This window comes from Maylandia zebra, linkage group LG16 (assembly GCF_041146795.1).
Source record: "Maylandia zebra isolate NMK-2024a linkage group LG16, Mzebra_GT3a, whole genome shotgun sequence".
Lineage (NCBI taxonomy): Eukaryota > Metazoa > Chordata > Actinopteri > Cichliformes > Cichlidae > Maylandia > Maylandia zebra.
In genome coordinates this window covers 25,040,884-25,058,607 of record NC_135182.1, presented here as the reverse complement: position 1 = coordinate 25,058,607, position 17,724 = coordinate 25,040,884, and the positions used below count along the sequence as shown (strand labels likewise).

Below are 17,724 nucleotides of genomic sequence, written 5' to 3'. Positions count from 1 at the left end.
GAAGAGGCGCTGGTGAGCCTTCTTGACCAGCTTGGAGCAGTTGGTCGTCCAGGTGAGATCCTCAGAGATGTGGGTACGGTATAAAAGAAAACGTTCAAATGCCTTAAAAGTGTTATTCCAGTGATTAGATGTGGTGTCAGCAACCAACAATAAAACTTTAGTGAGGCAAAAACAGGCCTCGCTAAAGAAATGCTTTCCCCCAAATACAGTGTATAATGTCAGACCAACAGTACATTTAATAGTGTAATAATCTCCACAATTAGATATCCTGGGGGAATTCCTTGGCAGGACTGCAATGATGCCATTACACATGGACATAACATTTCAGTTTGTAGCTCTTCCACTGTCAAATCTTTGAAGCCAGTGCAAACAGACTGTGGGTACGGTTAAATCAGTCCTCATTCATTACATCACAGTCTGAACCTCACGCTGTACCAGTAGATGGTACCAGTAGATGTGTTGCCTATAAACATCCCAGCCTTTAATGAAGTAGACAAACACAATCCATCATCATAAAAATACAAAGATTTATTTAGAAAGAAGAAAAGCTCCCATATAATACTGTTTATTCCTTAAATATAAGTGTAGTACAAATGTGTCTCAGGCAAGCATTTATCCAGTAGGCATCGATGTGTTTCCCTGGATGTGATCACAAACTGGATAACGTAGTTTTTAGGTTTAATACAGATAAGGCACTATTACCTTTAACTAGTGTAAATACAGTAAGTTTTTTTTTTTTTTTTAATCATTGAAACCAGCAGCGGTTTATGCTGGAGTATTGCTGAGAAAGGGTTTCACACAGTTAAAAAGTCCGAAAAGCGATGAACAGAAATATGTAGAATACAGTCTTCAGAGAAATACAATTCTCCCTCAAACAGCGACTTGGTGTGATGCATTTTTTCCCCGTGAGTCAGCTCTTCTCATACAGACAGGACTGCAAGCGTCAACGGTTTGTGTCAATATATAAAAAAAATAAAATAAAAATGAAAATAAGAGAGCAAGTAAAACAAAAAATATATGTATAAAAATACACAGTAACATGTACCTAATCCCAAACCAAGCCTCTGTTTTACCCTCCTCAGAAAACCGTTTAACTGTAAACCTCGGCAGAGAAGTGAAACACTCTGAACCAATTTGTTCCCTTTGGAACAACCGCAAGAGAACGTGTGAGGTTCCTAACAGTGTTTTTGGGGGGTTTTTTTTAGTTAATGCTAGTATGTTCAGATTGAAGATTTAGAGCATCAAGGTGGTGTACCAAACAAAGAGAATATAAAAAACTAGAAAGAAACAGGGAAATATAATATCCTGTGACACTTCTGACAACTCTTAATGACAGAAACACTAGACAAACCTGTAAAAATGGTGATGGATTATTACATATGGTGCTGACAAGCTGAAAGTGAATTGTACCTCACAGGAACCACTTCACTGCTAGAAAGATAAAAAATTAAATACATGATTCATTTTAAAACCCATTTTGGACTTTGTTGAACTGATTTATGTGGGCGGTTTCTTTAGTGTTACAACTGGCCACAGGGGTGTGGAAAGGGTGTGGGGTATAATGTCACCGGTTTTGCTGGTCACAACTGAGAATCTTCACATGAAACCAGAACTGAAAAAAAGAACAAGAGAGAGACATATGAGCAACTTACAGAATTTCCCGTTTGCAGTTAATCAGTGACAATAACTTAAACATCTTACATGTGCACAGATCTTAAACATCCTCATTAGTTATCAGATTTGATACCCTTGAGTTCAATGAGTATGTCTTCATCTGCACTGTCTCTTAGAGAACAAGTAATTAATGACCTGTGCAGGGGTGCTTACTCACAATATGATATTATGATTATATATGTATAAAGGAACACTTTTTAATCAAAGTATAGCATCACACCAGGTAAACTTCTGGGGTATTGATCTGGCCAGTTAAGGAGCAGAGGTGTTTATGAAATTAACAACAGGAGCACTAAGAGGCAACAATAGCTCCTTTTCCATTATTACCTACTCAGATCGACTTTTCAGGGGTTTTCCATTAGGTCATAGTACCTGGTACCAGATACTAAAATAGTACCTGACCAGCCGGGGTTCCAAGCAATCTGAGCAGGTATTAAAAATATGACATCTACAGACTGCATGCCACGATTGGCTGGTCAGTGGCATCACTCGAGGAGTCATGAGCTTTTTGATAACTTCACAAAAATCAACTGTAATTTTAAGCCATCATTTTTTCTTTGGTTTGATGAATTCAGCCGTCTGTATGTTGATAATTTTCATTTCCAAAAAACAATGTGGAATCTATTTATTCCTAACACATTACTCAGATGTCCAGTATGACTCGCCCCCCAGTATTCCATAAAAGCACAGGCATTGGTATTTGCAGAATTCTCTTACTTCTTCCGGTCTTTGTCCTTCTTGCCATTGGCAGTGAGGCTCTGGGCTTGCAGGAGTTGGGCAGCAGCTTTTCTCTTGCCGAAGGAGCTTAGGTCGTCATCAAGAAGCCGCTTCTTCTCCTCCAAAGCAGCTTTCTCTTCTGCATGGAGGCGCTTGAGCTGCTCAAAACGACTCTGGAGCTGAAAGAATGAGATGTGACAACACATGTTCATTACATAATACTTACTTTCACACGTCGAAAAAATTGAATGTAAAAGTGTAGAAAGGTAGACTGATTGGGTGAAAACAAAACATCAGTGAATTTTTTTTTATAATAGAGCATAAAACTGAAAGCGGAATATAAATAAATGACTTCTTTAATGGGGAAAAATGGAAAAGCTGACTTTATTTTTCCAATAGGAAACACTTTACTTTAATCTCTTCAGCTGATGCGAGATTTTATTTGCCTATTAAATATAAAGAATAGGAAACTCGGGGCAAAAAGCACATTGCTTAAGGTGTGTTGTGAGGACATCAGTTTGCATGTATGCACTGTATACCTCTCTTTCAGCCTCCTTTAGTTCCGCTTCCTTGTCCTTTACCCTCTGCACAAACATCTGCCTCATTTCATCCTCCCTCTTCTGCAGCTCCACCAGAAACTCCTGACGCTTTGCCTCATACGTCTGCTGCAAACTGCAACACACATAACTCAGCTGTAAGTCATATGCCCGTGCATTTTCTCATTTTGTGGATGTATGCATGGGTTTGTGACGTCATACCTGACAGGTTTGCACTCTGAGTCTGTGTCTTTGAAACCAAGCTCTTCAAGCTTGCAGCGTCTGTAAAGCTCGTAATGCCGAGTGTGGGTCTGCTCTCTCAGGTCTTCCATATTTACGCATATGAGCATCTCCCTCAGCTTAACAAAGTCGCAGTGATTCTCATTTTCCACTGACACACACACATCAAAGAAATCAAAGGGTTATTCTTCATAATAAAATACATTCTAAACTTCAAGTTAAAAAAAAAAAAAAAATAGTTTCAAGTAGTGCTGGGCGATATGACGATATATATCGCCTGGACGATAGAAAAGTGTCTATCGTGCATTTGTCTTCTATAGTTTCTATCGTTCCTAACCTAATTGTATAAATTATTACATAAAATTTATCATTAAATAGCCTGTTGCAAATATATTAGTGTTGTCTTGTCACTATACATACTCTAACTTTATGCACAAGAAAATAAAGTATAAAAAAAAAATAATTATATTTTTCGTAAAGAAACTCCGTCTTGTGGTTTTGCGACATGGTGCTGCTTTATGTGCACCCGGATTTGCGAGATGCTTTATGGCAACTCAAAACGATGGACGCGCGACAGGTTGCAGTTTCATGCCCGGACATGCAACAGGCAGAGACAGCTACACAGCACCCCAAGAAGAAGCACTTTTACCGAAAAGAGGGGGTACGTCTGTGATTTGGTTACATTTCGGGTTCAACAGCACCGACAGAGCGGAAGACGCCCATTTGCAAGCTATGCCATAAAACTATTCCCGCGCCTGATGGCAACACAACAAATCTCTTCTATCACCTACAGAAGGTCCAAGAAAAAGAATACTCAAGAACCCAGAAAACCCGAGCTAAACCAAGTTGTGAAACAATGGGAGCAAGCTGGAAAAAGAAGAACTATAGCCAGCTGAAGATACAGCAGTCTTTCGCACAATGAGAAAACGTCCCAGGGCCATAAACAAATCACAGTAGCCGCTGTTTTCATTTGATACATTGATATTGCTGCACTAAAATGTTTGTTTCTTATTTGTAACAGTTCTGTTAAATGTCTTTTCAAATTAAAATTGGAGAAAAGTGAGCAATGAAATTTGTCAAACTTTCCAGAGAATAACTGGAAACAAGGTAAAATTGTCGTATATCGTGATATATATCATTATCGTGATATAAAATAATTGATTTGTGATAAATATTTTTTCCATATCGCCCAGCACTAGTTTCAAGCATGACACAAAGTGTAGCCAGTGAAAACCACAGTAAAGGAAAATGTTAAGGTGAACTGCCAAAGCTTTAAAGAAATCCATAAACAGAGTAATTCATCCTACCTTGCACTACACCCCATGGATACTGGCGAGCTTTCACCATCTTGTTTCCAACAGCAACTTCCTCTGTGCTGCCTACTACAGCAAATGGCAAATGACCCTTAAAGAAAAAAAAAATCATATACAAGACGGATTCATGCATCTGAAGCAAAAGACACAGCTTGGAAAAATACTTTAACTAAAGCTGTTGTAGATCAAACGCCTACACTAATATTCTCACTTAAAATCACAGATTCCTTTTACACCTCAGAAATGTTTCCTTTGACAAAACAAAACACACACGGTGTGTGTCTGAAATTTGAATTATATGTTTCGAACATTTCTGCCAGTAAAAACATTCACCTAAACCTGTATCTGAGAAAAGTCTGTGTGTGTGTGTGTGTTTCCTTACATTCATTGTAGTGTTGACTTTGGCCACTGTCTCATCATCCAGTGGGAACTGGTATATCTGGACACCATTGCTGACCAGCTCACTCATGATCTTGATCTTGAACTTGTGCAGTTCACTCTTGCTGATTGTGTCGGCCTTGGCAATCACTGGAATGATATTCACCTACAGACAGATGTGATAAATGTTCATGATAAGCATAGTGACAGTATTTTTTACAAATACATGCCAGCTACAGAAAATAACTTTTCATGCCATCTGTGAAATAAAATAATAATAATAATTAAAAACAAAATGATAATCTGATAATCCAGTTTACCATCAAACATATTTTCACCATGTCTTTGTTATGATGGAGTCACACTTTAGCTTCCATTTTCATAGTCAGACCTTCATCTCCATTAACATCCAATGCCTCAAATGCACAAAATTATAAATCCACTAAAGAATGCAAGGCCGCACTGATATCAGTAGCTTGATATGGTTCAATGACACTGAGAACTAAGACATGCAAACCACTGCATTTCCCCTCAGTATGCTAAAGGACATTTATATACAGATAAATACTGAAAAATATAAAATAGAAACAAATAAATGTATTTTCATCACAGCTATCACATTAATTTAGAGACTTTTATTCTCAATAAGAACTAAATACCATGACAGCAACTACTGTTGTCTTTAAGCTGCATGTAGACAATATATAAAATTCAAAACACTAAATTCACAAAGTTATCTTCAATAAAAAGAGCAACTCCTGATATCACAGGCATCCACTAATTGAGCTAAAACAAGTTGTTTTCACAGCACAGCATACCGTGAAAGTACATGTAGACACATTAAATACATCCTGTCATCAGACTGGTAACAGTATCACTCAACAAGAACGGGAACTGTATTTGTTGTCTCTCTCTTTATCAGAAATTCTTTCTCCTAAAACTATTTTTTGCTAAGTGTTATAAAAACCATGTTTTCTGAATGTCATTTCTGGCCCAGCAGTTCACCACGCTGTCCCACATTCCTGTCTGTCTGTCACGTTGTCAAACCAAACTGGGACCTGGAATGACTTGTTGTCATTGGGCGAGCTTCTGGGGCCAGACCACACACACCCATACACACATACAGAATACACACACACTGACCCCAGCAGAGAAGTCTTAAGAGATCTGATCCAACAGCTGTCTGAGTGACTGCCTGTCTGTCACTGCTGCAGATTGAACAATTGGCTCTTTCTGTGTGGTTCTGTACACTGACACAGAAGGACAACTCGAGTGTGTGTGCGTGAGGTGATTACAGCATTCCAGTGCTGCTTCTATCCCTTTCACACGCAAATCCAGGGTTACCAACACTCCAGAGCAGCGAAACCACACAAACACACAAAAAGCACAAAGTTGCTACACACAGGGAGCATGGGAAACTCTCTAACCATTTCAAGAGGAATGGATAGAAGGGGGTTCAGTTAGTTGGACACTGAACCTCTCCCAGCAGTCAGACATAAAAACAACCTCAGTAGCAACTTATACAGAAACTCCCACCATCTCTCCCACACACAACCACATATAATCTGTCTTCATGTTAAATGTTTTCACACTGTATTCCTACTAAAGAAGCACTAAAAGAAGGCACCTTTTGCAGTTGTCGCTTCCAAGTTTGAAATTTATCTCCTGCAAATGCATCATGAACGCATCATTAATCTCCTGTTATCCCTGTAGTTCACTGAAGACAAAGCTATCAAAGTTAAGCCAGCCTTCATCTTCATCCACAGACAGTACAAAAGATGGATGTAACCACAGTGACATCAGCCAGTGGTTTGTGAAATCCTGTTCTAAGCTGAACAGCGTTTGCCATCACCTCCTTGGTCTTTTGAAACTGCGTGTAATAAGAGGAGGATCTGAAACTGAACATATCCTCCATAATTCTCTTGACCAGATTTTTAACTTTTGTTTTTATTATTCAGGATTACCTAAAAATAACAATAAGGTGTTTTACTGAGGTCACAAAGAAAGGAAGTTGAGGGTGGTTTTCAGATAACCTTTTATAAATTCTTTTTTGGAACCACAGTTATTATCCACTGGCGGCCATAAAACGTTTACGGCACTTCAGCATTGGCCTGATTTTTCAGAGTATCTTTTATAATGTTCAATTCGTCATCTTTAGCTCCAAACTAAATGCGGAGATTACAATGCTTTTAGTATATGGTCTACATCATATTCTATTTTTTACTACTCATCTCCACACAACAATTCTTGTCATTGTCTTACCCTTTTAACTGTAATGAAATGGTGCCTTACAGAATGTCTACTGCATTATTGCCCCTTTCCTCATTGGTAATCACTGGCCTGTTGTGGACCGAGGGCAGTGGTCCAGGTCAGGTAGACAACTTAAGCCTGGTTTATGGTCAACGCACACCAAATGGAACGTCACCACAGCCCCGGCATTGTTTATATTGGCACCTGGAGCAAACCAGCTCAGTTCAGACTTCTCCTGAATGACAGGTTTTCTCCTGAATTCAGCACAGGGCGATCGTGGCTCAAGAGTTGGCAGTTCGTCTTGTAATCGGAAGGTTGCCGGTTCGAGCCCTGGCTCCGGCAGTCTCGGTCGTTGTGTCCTTGGGCAAGACACTTCCCCTGTTGCCTACTGGTGGTGGTCAGAGGGCCCGGTGGCGCCAGTGTCCAGCAGCCTCACCTCTGTCAGTGCGCCCCAGGGCAGCTGTGGCTACAATGTAGCTTGCCATCACCAGTGTGTGAATGGGTGGATGACTAAATGTAGTGTGAAGCGCTGTGGGGTCCTTAGGGACTAAGTAAAGCGCTATACAAATACAGGCCATTTATCATTTTAAAAAAAAATCTTGGCATTAGTGCTGGCATAAGAGTAGAAAAGTCAAAACAAGAAGACATGAAAAGCAAGTTGGTTTGGTTTTTTCCTCCAAAACGTATAATCTCTTCAAACCATCTGTATATTCCGGGAATCTTAGCTTCTGTTCTGATATTTACTTAAATGGTAGTTAAAAACCAACATGATCATAGATTTGTGTGTCAGGTCGAAAAGGGAATCGAAAAGGGAAACGACAAGCCCAAACTACACCACAGCATGGCGCATGCCAATAGTTGTGACGTCAGTTTTGGTGAATGCTGCTGTTTGCAAAAGTAACAATTGTGAGCACAAACTAGGTTTGAAGATATGTTGTGACATACACATCAACACACCTGACTCTCCTCAGATCAAATACCAAACATGCCCTTTTAATTACGTTTTAACCTTTGGAGTACATCATCATTCCCCAATGAACAAGTGTAACATATCTAGATGCCAACGCCAATTATATTCTTGTGCTGCAATAATACATTTCAAATGTGAGCCGCCTGACTGAAATGTTGCTGGGCTAGATTTTTTTTTTAAACTTAAGCCTGCTATTAACTATGCTACTTAGTAGCACTGCAACCACAGACACAGGTAAGTTTCGCCATCAATTACACAAAATGCGTGAAACAACTTGACTTGCTACTTTTTCTACTTCAAACATAAAGAAAACAACTTTAAAACTGACAGATTTTCTTAAGTATTACATTACAGTGACACTGAGAAATACAACACATTTATTATACCCTCTGACATGCAGAATACACTGTGGTCCTTTCTCCTACCTTGCTGTCTAATTTCTTCATGGTGACCAGATCAAGGGATTTGAGTGAATGGCCTGAGGGGGAAATGAAGTAAAGGCAGGCATGGACTCGTGAGTCATGGTAGTTGTGAAGAGAACGCTTGATTTTTAGCTCCTCCTGGAGATAACTCTCAAATTGCCTGTCAATGTAGTCCACCACAGGCTGGTAGCTAAAAGACATACATAAAGTGATCATCAGTAACTGGCAAGTTCACAACGACAGTAAAATCACTTCACGGCAGTCGCAATCCTCCAACATTAATAACCTACTCAGCTCTTCCCCGTACCTCTCTTGTTTATTCATCTGGTCTCCAAAGCCAACTGTGTTGACCACAGTGAGACGTAGTCTGACGTTGCTCTCCTGCAGGTCATATGTTTGAGCCCGGAGCTTCACCTGAGGTTCAAAGTGGGATGACTCAAAGTTCTCAAAGTTGGTATTAAATAGCGTGTCCATCAGTGTAGACTTGCCTATACCCGTCTCACCTAGGGGCACAAAAGAGACGTATGATGCAATCTTTAGTAACTAAACTTGAAACAGAAACTTTTCAGTACAATTTTATTGTAACTATAACTGCCAGAAAGTCAGATTTATCCAGCAATGCAACTGTGGTCACAATTAATTCTAGCTAAGTGTGCAGGAGCTTTAACATCAGGAATGCCTGACTAAGAGCTGCAAACTGAGATCATTAACTGAATGTTTGTATGCAAAATAAAATTTAGCAATGCATTTCTATTACTATTTAATGACAGACAATCTACCTACGTTTTATAAAGGCAATAAAACTTTCTGAGAGTCTATGTTCTGTTATTCCTGTCAATTTGTTCAACAAAAATGTCCACTACTCCTGTCTAAATGACATGACAAATAATAAAAAAAAATGTCTTAATTTTTTCCTAAATACCAAAAAAAAAAATTTTTTTAATTAGCTCATCATCAACAGCAAAAAGAAACTCTGCATACATTATGCAGAGTTTCATCTATGTATCTATGTGTGAGCGACACAGTACCGATGCAGAGAATATTAAAGCAGAAGCCCTGGCAGATGGACTTGTTGACAAGCTGGTCAGGAAGGCTGTCAAAGCCCACATGGCCAGCAAGAGACAAGGACCGGACTCCTTTATCCTGTGGAATAAATTTGACAGGAAAAGCTGGGTTGTAACATTATGATGCTTTTTTTCCTCTCTTATTTCACAAAATATTGCACTTACAAACAAACAGAATCACATAATGCACCGAGTAGTCTAGTCCAGCCAAGATGTTTACGTATTTTTGTCTTTATTCTTTGCCTGATTAGATAAATCTGGTTTTTAAAGCCTGTGTGTGGGCCAAAGAGGCACAAAAGCGGTTAGAAGACGTTAAATAGGACAATAAGATAAATCCACCTAACTTCCAAAAGCCTGAGATAACTTTAAATATCACCGTCGTCCACTTTGTCAGACCTTCTCCAGTCTAAATTAATGAAACTTCCCGAGTGTAGGTGGTCAGCAGCACTGATTTAGATATGCTATGACTAAGAACCTTTAATAACTCTGTGGGCGGTGCTGTGCTTTATTTCTGAATCCTTGTCATTGCTGGAGGTCGAAACGCCAACTTTCATTCAGATTTGTGAGGGCTAATAATCAATGACATTTGTGTCACAAAGCTCCCGCAACGTACAAATACATCTTGCGGCAGGCACGAATTGCACACATATTTTCAAAAGCTTATCACGGAGCTAACGTTAACGATTCTATGAAACTAATGTAGCACTGCTAGTGTAGCCTTAGCCAGCTAGCGCCCTCTCAGCCGTTTACCGTAGTGAAAGGCATAACCGGGGATCTTTTTTAAAAAAAAGGTTCAGTGCTTGTGTTGATAGCACATCATACATATGTTGTCGAGTTTTAAACTTTGCCCCGTTTAAACATGAATGTTTTCCATAAGTGTAATAACTGAAAGTTTTCAGGCTAGGAGCTAACTTAACGATAGCCTCGGACACTCCCTGCTCAACTGTCTAGAAAGAAGTTTATTGTCGACAACACAGAGTAAAAAAAAATTAAAAAAAATACTAACCGGCTGCCGCGCAACATCCGAAGAAGCCATAACTTAAGATGGGTCGTAAACAGATTCAGAAATAACTTTAAAAAAATAAAAATTAGAAAAGGATCGACTTCTTTCTCAAAGAATCTCGCTCAATATCGCCCTACTGCTGTCGACAACTGGACAGACGACACCATTAAACACAATGTAGTAATGGGACGATTTTTAAATTTTCTTTATATCGACAGTAATGCAAGTTATGGCAAATTTTGCGGAGGCTCCAATATTTAAATGTTCTACAGCATGTAATTTACAAAAATAAAAGATAAGATAGCGCTGAAAAGCAAGAAAAACTTAATGCAGTAATAAAATCGCCCCCCTTTTCTAATAATGGTACGGCGCAATTTAATTTTCCCAGTGCTTACTTTGGGGACTGTTTGCACCGACAAAACATTAAAATGTATGAAATTAGATTTTTTTGAGGTGTGATTATTATAATAAAATAACGAAATGAAAAATCATTATATATATCATATTAATTTAAAACTGTTCCATATAGGATCTGCTGTGTATAGCTATGGGGAAATGCATGTAAGACCAACTAACTAATCCGGTTTATATGCTACAGAAGAAAGCTAAAGCAATTATAAATAGATTAAATATTATCAGATTATTATGATCAAGGGATTAGAATATCCATTAAATTGCATGCCTTAAAATTCTACTGTTTCATTGAGCTCCGGACTCCACCGATATTGTACAAAGCACAAAAAATCTCCTTCTAAACTGTATTTGGAGGTTTTAAATTAGAGGGAAAGCATGTTAACTAAGAACAGGGCCAGGACAATTTAAAAACAAATACAAGGTGTATCTGTTATATGGGTAAATGTGAGTAACTGTAATGAGGAATTACGATTGTTCTGTTCACTATGTCATTTTAAAAACAGTCTAAAAATCAGATCGTAAACAAATGTAAAAATGTGGAACAGAATGATTTCCATTGTTTAAAAGAAACATTTATTTTTGTCCTGGTTCTGTTTCGATTCTTCATATTGTATCATCTTTTTTGTATTTTGGTTGAAATCTTAATATAACAAATAAGTACAGGTTTAATAAGCTTAAGGTTCAATTTGCACCTTTTAGGTCAATAATTTGTGCTCTTCCCCTTGAATTTACTTCTTGACTGTTAAGGTGTATTTGTTTACTCAAATAACCTCCTGTTTTTGTTGTTTTGTAAAATTTTAATAAGGACTGAAAGATCAAGTTCTGCGGTGGATTACTTTTCTTTGTGAGGTGAGGTAAATGTTTTAGGATCAGAATCCTCTTAATCTGGCCAAGTTTTTGCAAAAATACAAGGAGATTGAGTCCGGTTTCCTCACTGCATGCAAAAAGAAACTCCAGCTGGGCATGAAAGATAGCCGTAAATAGGATGAACATAATGCAATCTGGATGAACCTTGGATATTATTTTGAAAAGTTCAAATTGTGCAGTGCAATTATTATTAATACTGTGAGTGTGTTGACCGGAAAAAAATGTGTATTTTATTATATATTATGTATACGCAGTATTTATGGTCACTTTTAAATAACTAGTCGTCTGGGAAGCCCGCGTTTCCGATGAGCACTGGAACGCAACATGATTCTTGCCCCTTGCCTGTGAGACGATGTGAGCGCCCCCTGTCTGAAAGAGCTAAACACTGGTCTTCCCATGGAGGAGAGGAGGGGGCCAGAGAAGAAGATGCTGTCATCCTCTCCTTAAGCGAATGAGCGCGTTAATGGGCTCATTTTTAAACCTTCGTGCGCAAATAACCCAGTGATCTTTGCGCTCTGTCTGAGTCGTTCAGGACGAGGACGATGATGATGATGGCGTCCCGCTGCACAGTGCAAGCCGTGCAGGAGTTCCTGTCGGAGAGAGGAGGGAGGGTCCAACAGATGGAGCTGATCGATCATTTCCTATCGCTGAATGAACAGTCGAAGGAAGGGGTGGATCGCGAGGTGCTGAAAAGCATCGTTGACAGCGTGGGTTTCGTGAAGGTAGAAAACGGCGTGAAATTTGTGTGTTTGAACAGTGAAGGCAGCGGGGCGTCGGTGATGCGTACAGACGTAGATGGCCACGATGGTGCGGAGTGCAATGGCAACATCCAAGAGACGCTGGACAACAACTGTGTCAACGGCAATCATGATAAGGGCGACCAAACAGGTGAGGACGACGGATCCATTGTGTTTGCGTGATTTTTACGCACGTGTTTTATCCATGAATTGCTTTCTTACGTGTAACGTAGGCTGTTTTATCTATATTTTTGTTTATGTACTGTCTACTTGTTTATTTGTAATACAGCACGAATAAATAAAAGGTTTGGCAATTATTTTGTTGTTTTTACAGGCCAATATACGCATACTGCTTCTTTTTTTTTTTCACCGTACAAAATAGTGTTTGATTCAATTTAATTTGGAATCATTTCCTGCCAAAAACACAAAATCCCTAAGGTTCAGGATACTAATGACACCAGTGAGGAAAAATAACAACAACAGCCTGTTAAATTCTGCAGCATGTGATCAAAAGTCTGCATGAAGTTGAATGAACACAAAAAAAATTAATGGTCTTACAGGGGTCCACTTTCCACTGGACAATGACAAACAGACAAATGGCAATAAGAAACCTGCAACCCCATCCCAGAGCAAGACCAGCACAGGAGTTCCTACCCCTGGTGGAGGAGGTGAAGTGAAGCTAAGAGACAGAAGGAGACGAGAGTCAGCTCCAGTTCTTGGGATGCCAGATCTCGACCAGGCCCAACCCGGAGGATCTCATAACCAGCAGACAAGAGGGGCACGCAGGGTGTCTAGAGGGTCACAGCGTGCCATGCTGACCAGCTGCCTGTCTGAAGACAGTGCTCTGGAGGGACTGGACCATATAGGAGATATCCAAACACCCAAAGGAAGTCGCAGGAACTTCATAGAGCTGATGATGAGTAGTTCTCCTCAGGTAGGACACAGTGCTTTTTATTATCATTAAGTATTTGTTGCTTTTGCCCTTCTTTTTTTCTTTCTTTGAATGGCAGCTTTCTGTGGAAAGTAACAGTTTGCTGGGAATTTCTAAATGACTACATTTTGTGCTGTGACACAAAAATCTTAACAAAAGCCACGGCTATTGTATGTTCTGTCAGGTGCGGAGATCTCTGATCAACCGTGGGTCACGCCTCCGGGACTCGGTTAAGAGCGAAGGCGACTCGACGTCCCTCCTCTCCTCAGCCACTGACGAGGACTGCGCCTCAGTAACCCTGGACCCTCTAGAGCACGAGTGGATGCTGTGCGCCTCAGACGGCCTGTGGGACAGCCTTCAGCCCCTGCTTGCTGTCGAACCCAGCCTGGTGACCAAGAGAGACTTTGTGACTGGTTTTACCTGCCTCCACTGGGCAGCTAAGCAGGGAAAAGCTGAGCTGCTGTCTCAGCTGCTCACCTTTGCCAAAGAGAACACTATACCTGTGAATGTGAATGTGAGATCAAGTGCTGGTTACACACCGCTGCACCTGGCCGCCATGCATGGACACACCCAGGTGGGTTGCAGGGAGTAGTATCATGTGTTACACCTGCTCAGTGAAGCAGTACATAATTACCTACACTTTATCTGCCCAGGCTAGAAACATAAGCTCAAAACAAGTTAACTGAACTATGGTTGTAAACACAAGTTTAAACACACTCATCCTAGGTGGTAATTTGGGTTTTTTAAGGATTTCTTTGAAGCTTTTTTTCCAGGATGGAATGATTGTACAGCATATATTGTTAATGACAAGAAGTTTGAGCTTATTTTAGATATTCTGCAATCCACATAGCGCCAAAAGTATACATAGGGGTTCAAACGTGCACTGTTATTTGGTTCAATATTCCTTAGCAAGTTGCACCTCAACCACATGTTTTAGTAGCAATATGGATATTTGACCACTCTCCTGTGCAGAGTTGATTCATTTAGAACCTATTACAGATCAGTGCTCTTACCAGAAGCTTAATGTTAGCTTTCTCTATCCCTTCTAGTTTTTTTTTTTTCTGGAAAGGAAAGCGTCTGGACTTCTTTACGTTCAAGCAATGTAAAGAAGTCCAGACGCTTTCCTTTCCAAGCTCCTTAGACTACGATGACCTGGATGACTGAGAACCTTCACAGACACCTTCTAGTTTTTATTTGTGTTTGGGATTAATGCCCTGTTGGAACACCCAGTTGTGGACAAGTTTCAAATGTCTAGTTATTCATTTTTTTAATAATTAGTATTATTATTATTTTGGCATTTTAGCCTTTATTGGATAGAGATGGTGTAGACAGACATGAAAGTGGGGAGAGAGAGGGAAAGAAATGCAGCTACATGGTCGCCTTCTAATATCCATGAAAACGAGACCTCTCATGTTTGCATGCGGTGTGTTTGCATTGACAGGTGGTTCGTGTCCTGCTGTCAGACTGGGATGCAGACCCTGAAGCTCGAGATTACAGCGGGAGGAGACCAATGCAGTACTTGTCCCCACCGCTAGCTGCTGACCTGCTGGAAGAAGGAGTGGTCACCTCACCGGGACCTGAGTCAGACAGTGAGAACAACGGCAGCGGCAGAGGTCGGGGCTGGAGATTTGCCAAAGTCCTCCAAGGGAATCTGAACCCGCTCCGGCTGCTGAATTCACCAACAGAGGCATCAGAAGATGGAACGGGGAACGGGAAGAGTAAAGGGGGGATGCAGAGGAAGACGTCTTTGAGCCGACTGAATGCCCGGCTGCACAGAGGACGCCACAGAGCCCAGATCATCCACAGCGCCTCCTTCAGGGACACAGGAGAGGTGGGAAGAGGAGAGGAGCTACACAGCAGTCCTCTTCGAACGAGACCGCTGTCCAACCTGTTTGGATAAATCGACACCACTCTAAGCCAGCGACACAGAGCTGTACACCACTCCCAGGTGTTTTTATTTGTAGCATAGGTATCTTTTATTATCTGACAGGTCAGATATTTTAGTGACAAAATATAACAGTGCAGAAACTAACACATTTTACAAAATTTTCTAAAATTCTAGTTTATTTTTGTTCCTGTTGCAGTTATTGTTTGTCACTGAGGGAAGGGTACAGTCACGTGACAGTTTATTTGCCTTGGCTAGACTGTGAATTCTTTCAAACTTGATTTTTGTTTTGACTTTTTTTTTCCCCCTTTATTTAATTTGGACAACTAACATCACAAACATAGTTTAAATATGTTACAGTACAGTTATGTTCATAAAAATGCAAAAGCAACAAGCAGTATTGTAGAAAGTTTTCACTTTGAAGCACTTTGGTTTGTTTCCTCACCGCGTTTCTGTTTGCAGAGTAATATATATTTACACACACTATTAGTCTGAAATTAGATGGTGCTGACGTTTTTTTTAGTACATTCCTGTAATGTGAACAAATATTTTATTTTTTAAAGTGGCAGATTTTAATATTCAGACAGTTGAAATCGCAGATTTTTTTTTTTATAACGAGCAACAGTGTACAGTCATCACGTTTGCACTTGTCACTTTTTAAAAATTGGTAGTAGAAAAATCCATTTGGGTCCCAGATCATATCTATTTTTTAAAATTCTAGGCATAACATCAAAAGGGGATCAGATTTTTACCTGTTTAAATGCAAAATTAACTGATATTCAAAAGGGGCTTGGTAAGTTATTTCTCCATTCATTTTTGTTTATTTAAAGTTGGAGCCAAAAAGAGTTAGGTTCACTAATGGGGAGATGTTGCTAAGAATTGTTTAATTGTTTCCAATTAGCTATACAAAAACACAGATTAGTAGAAGCACAGTCACCAACTTTATATACATTTTTCTACTGCCGATAACGTACCTCAAATTTTCTGAAGCTAATTCACTTGTTTCTACATTGCTTTGTGTGTGGTGTGTATGCAAATGTTCAGACACTGATATTTAGATATTGCTCTCTGAATGTCAGTTGCAGAGTTTTGCTTTGTTATCTGACATTTCATTTCTATATTTACTCCAAAAATGTGACACAGGATTCATTGGTTCATAAGGGTAAAGGTTCAGGCAACCACGGTCATAGATATCCGCCGGAAACCACGACATCATATGAAACTGAGACAAAGTCAATATTGTTCCCATATATTAGTCTGACTTTGCATGCACACTGTCATCTATTCATCAAGCTCCGTTTTCTCTAAGGACTCTGGCCAGAATGTGCCATAGGTTTAGCAGCGATTTCTCAAGTGGTTTCCCAAATATGTGAACCTTTCTTCCTCCCAAATTTCATGAATGTTCTGTTACTAATTTGTAGCATTTGTACTTTTATCACGGAGATTCGTGTCATTCTATGTCTTGACACTTTTGATGTAGAGATTTTATGTCATTTTCTCAGCGGCATGAGTAGAGGAAATGGAAATGCAGCACACTGTTGATTCTTATGTCTATATAAAGAAAATGTGTTTTCATTGTAAAATGCTGTGAAGTGATTGTGTGGTGTGAAATCACTGTTAACGAGCCACTTTTGTTTTTGGATTAATGTCTTATCCATAAATGTGAAATAAAGAAGTTTTGTTTTTATTTGCATAATCTAAAGTTTTTAAGTTTGTCAACTACGCTGTATTGTCCCATTGATGCAATGACTGTATAAAGAAACGGCCTCGGTAATAATGAGAAGGTTTAAAATGTAAAGAGCAGCTGTGAATACTCATGTTAACGTTACCAGAATAGATTAAAAATACAATTGAAGCGAGTCGCTTCATCCGCCCTTCCTGCTGACACCAGCTGATTGTCCTTGCCTGTTGGTGCTGAATAATTGATGATCTGACGACCCCAGCTTTGCTCTGGCATTTACAGTATATCCACAACTTCCTGTCCACATGGCCCACCAGACAGATTAGTATCCAGTTCTTATTTTGCACCTCTTGTTATGCAGACTGACCTAAAGTCAACACTGCTGTTGTTGGGATATAAACTCTATTTAATCCATTTTTGCAAATACTTGAAAATCAGATTTTATCGTGTTTATCTTAATATACTTAAGAGAACCTAAGAGGACAATCAGTTTTGTGTTTCCCTGCTATGCTATTTTTGTCATTGGTTAGAGAAAGTATAGAGTACAGAGGAATTTAATGCCCACAAGCTTTCATATGTGTGTGGGGGATACGATACATTTCTCAGTGCCTGAGCCTGAACAGATTACTACAGATCTGCCAA

General features: G+C 39.6%; 2 protein-coding genes across 2 annotated transcripts; one reads left to right on the top strand and one right to left on the bottom strand.

The window, feature by feature from the left end:
• Nucleotides 1-507: 507 nt before the first annotated feature.
• Nucleotides 508-10,735, bottom strand: septin10 (septin 10). The gene is made up of 10 exons (XM_004555541.2): nt 10,571-10,735; nt 9,529-9,643; nt 8,808-9,003; nt 8,504-8,690; nt 4,863-5,024; nt 4,475-4,571; nt 3,150-3,318; nt 2,931-3,063; nt 2,392-2,570; nt 508-1,612 (listed from the first exon to the last, which is right to left on the bottom strand). Exons 1-10 carry the CDS (start codon nt 10,598-10,600, stop codon nt 1,597-1,599), a joined length of 1,284 nt encoding a protein of 427 aa, XP_004555598.1. The 5' UTR covers nt 10,601-10,735; the 3' UTR covers nt 508-1,596.
• A 1,473-nt stretch (nt 10,736-12,208) lies between these two features.
• On the top strand, nt 12,209-17,097 carry sowahca (sosondowah ankyrin repeat domain family Ca). The gene is made up of 4 exons (XM_004555540.2): nt 12,209-12,736; nt 13,146-13,519; nt 13,701-14,090; nt 14,958-17,097. Exons 1-4 carry the CDS (start codon nt 12,391-12,393, stop codon nt 15,414-15,416), a joined length of 1,569 nt encoding a protein of 522 aa, XP_004555597.1. The 5' UTR covers nt 12,209-12,390; the 3' UTR covers nt 15,417-17,097.
• The last annotated feature ends 627 nt before the right edge of the window (nt 17,098-17,724 follow it).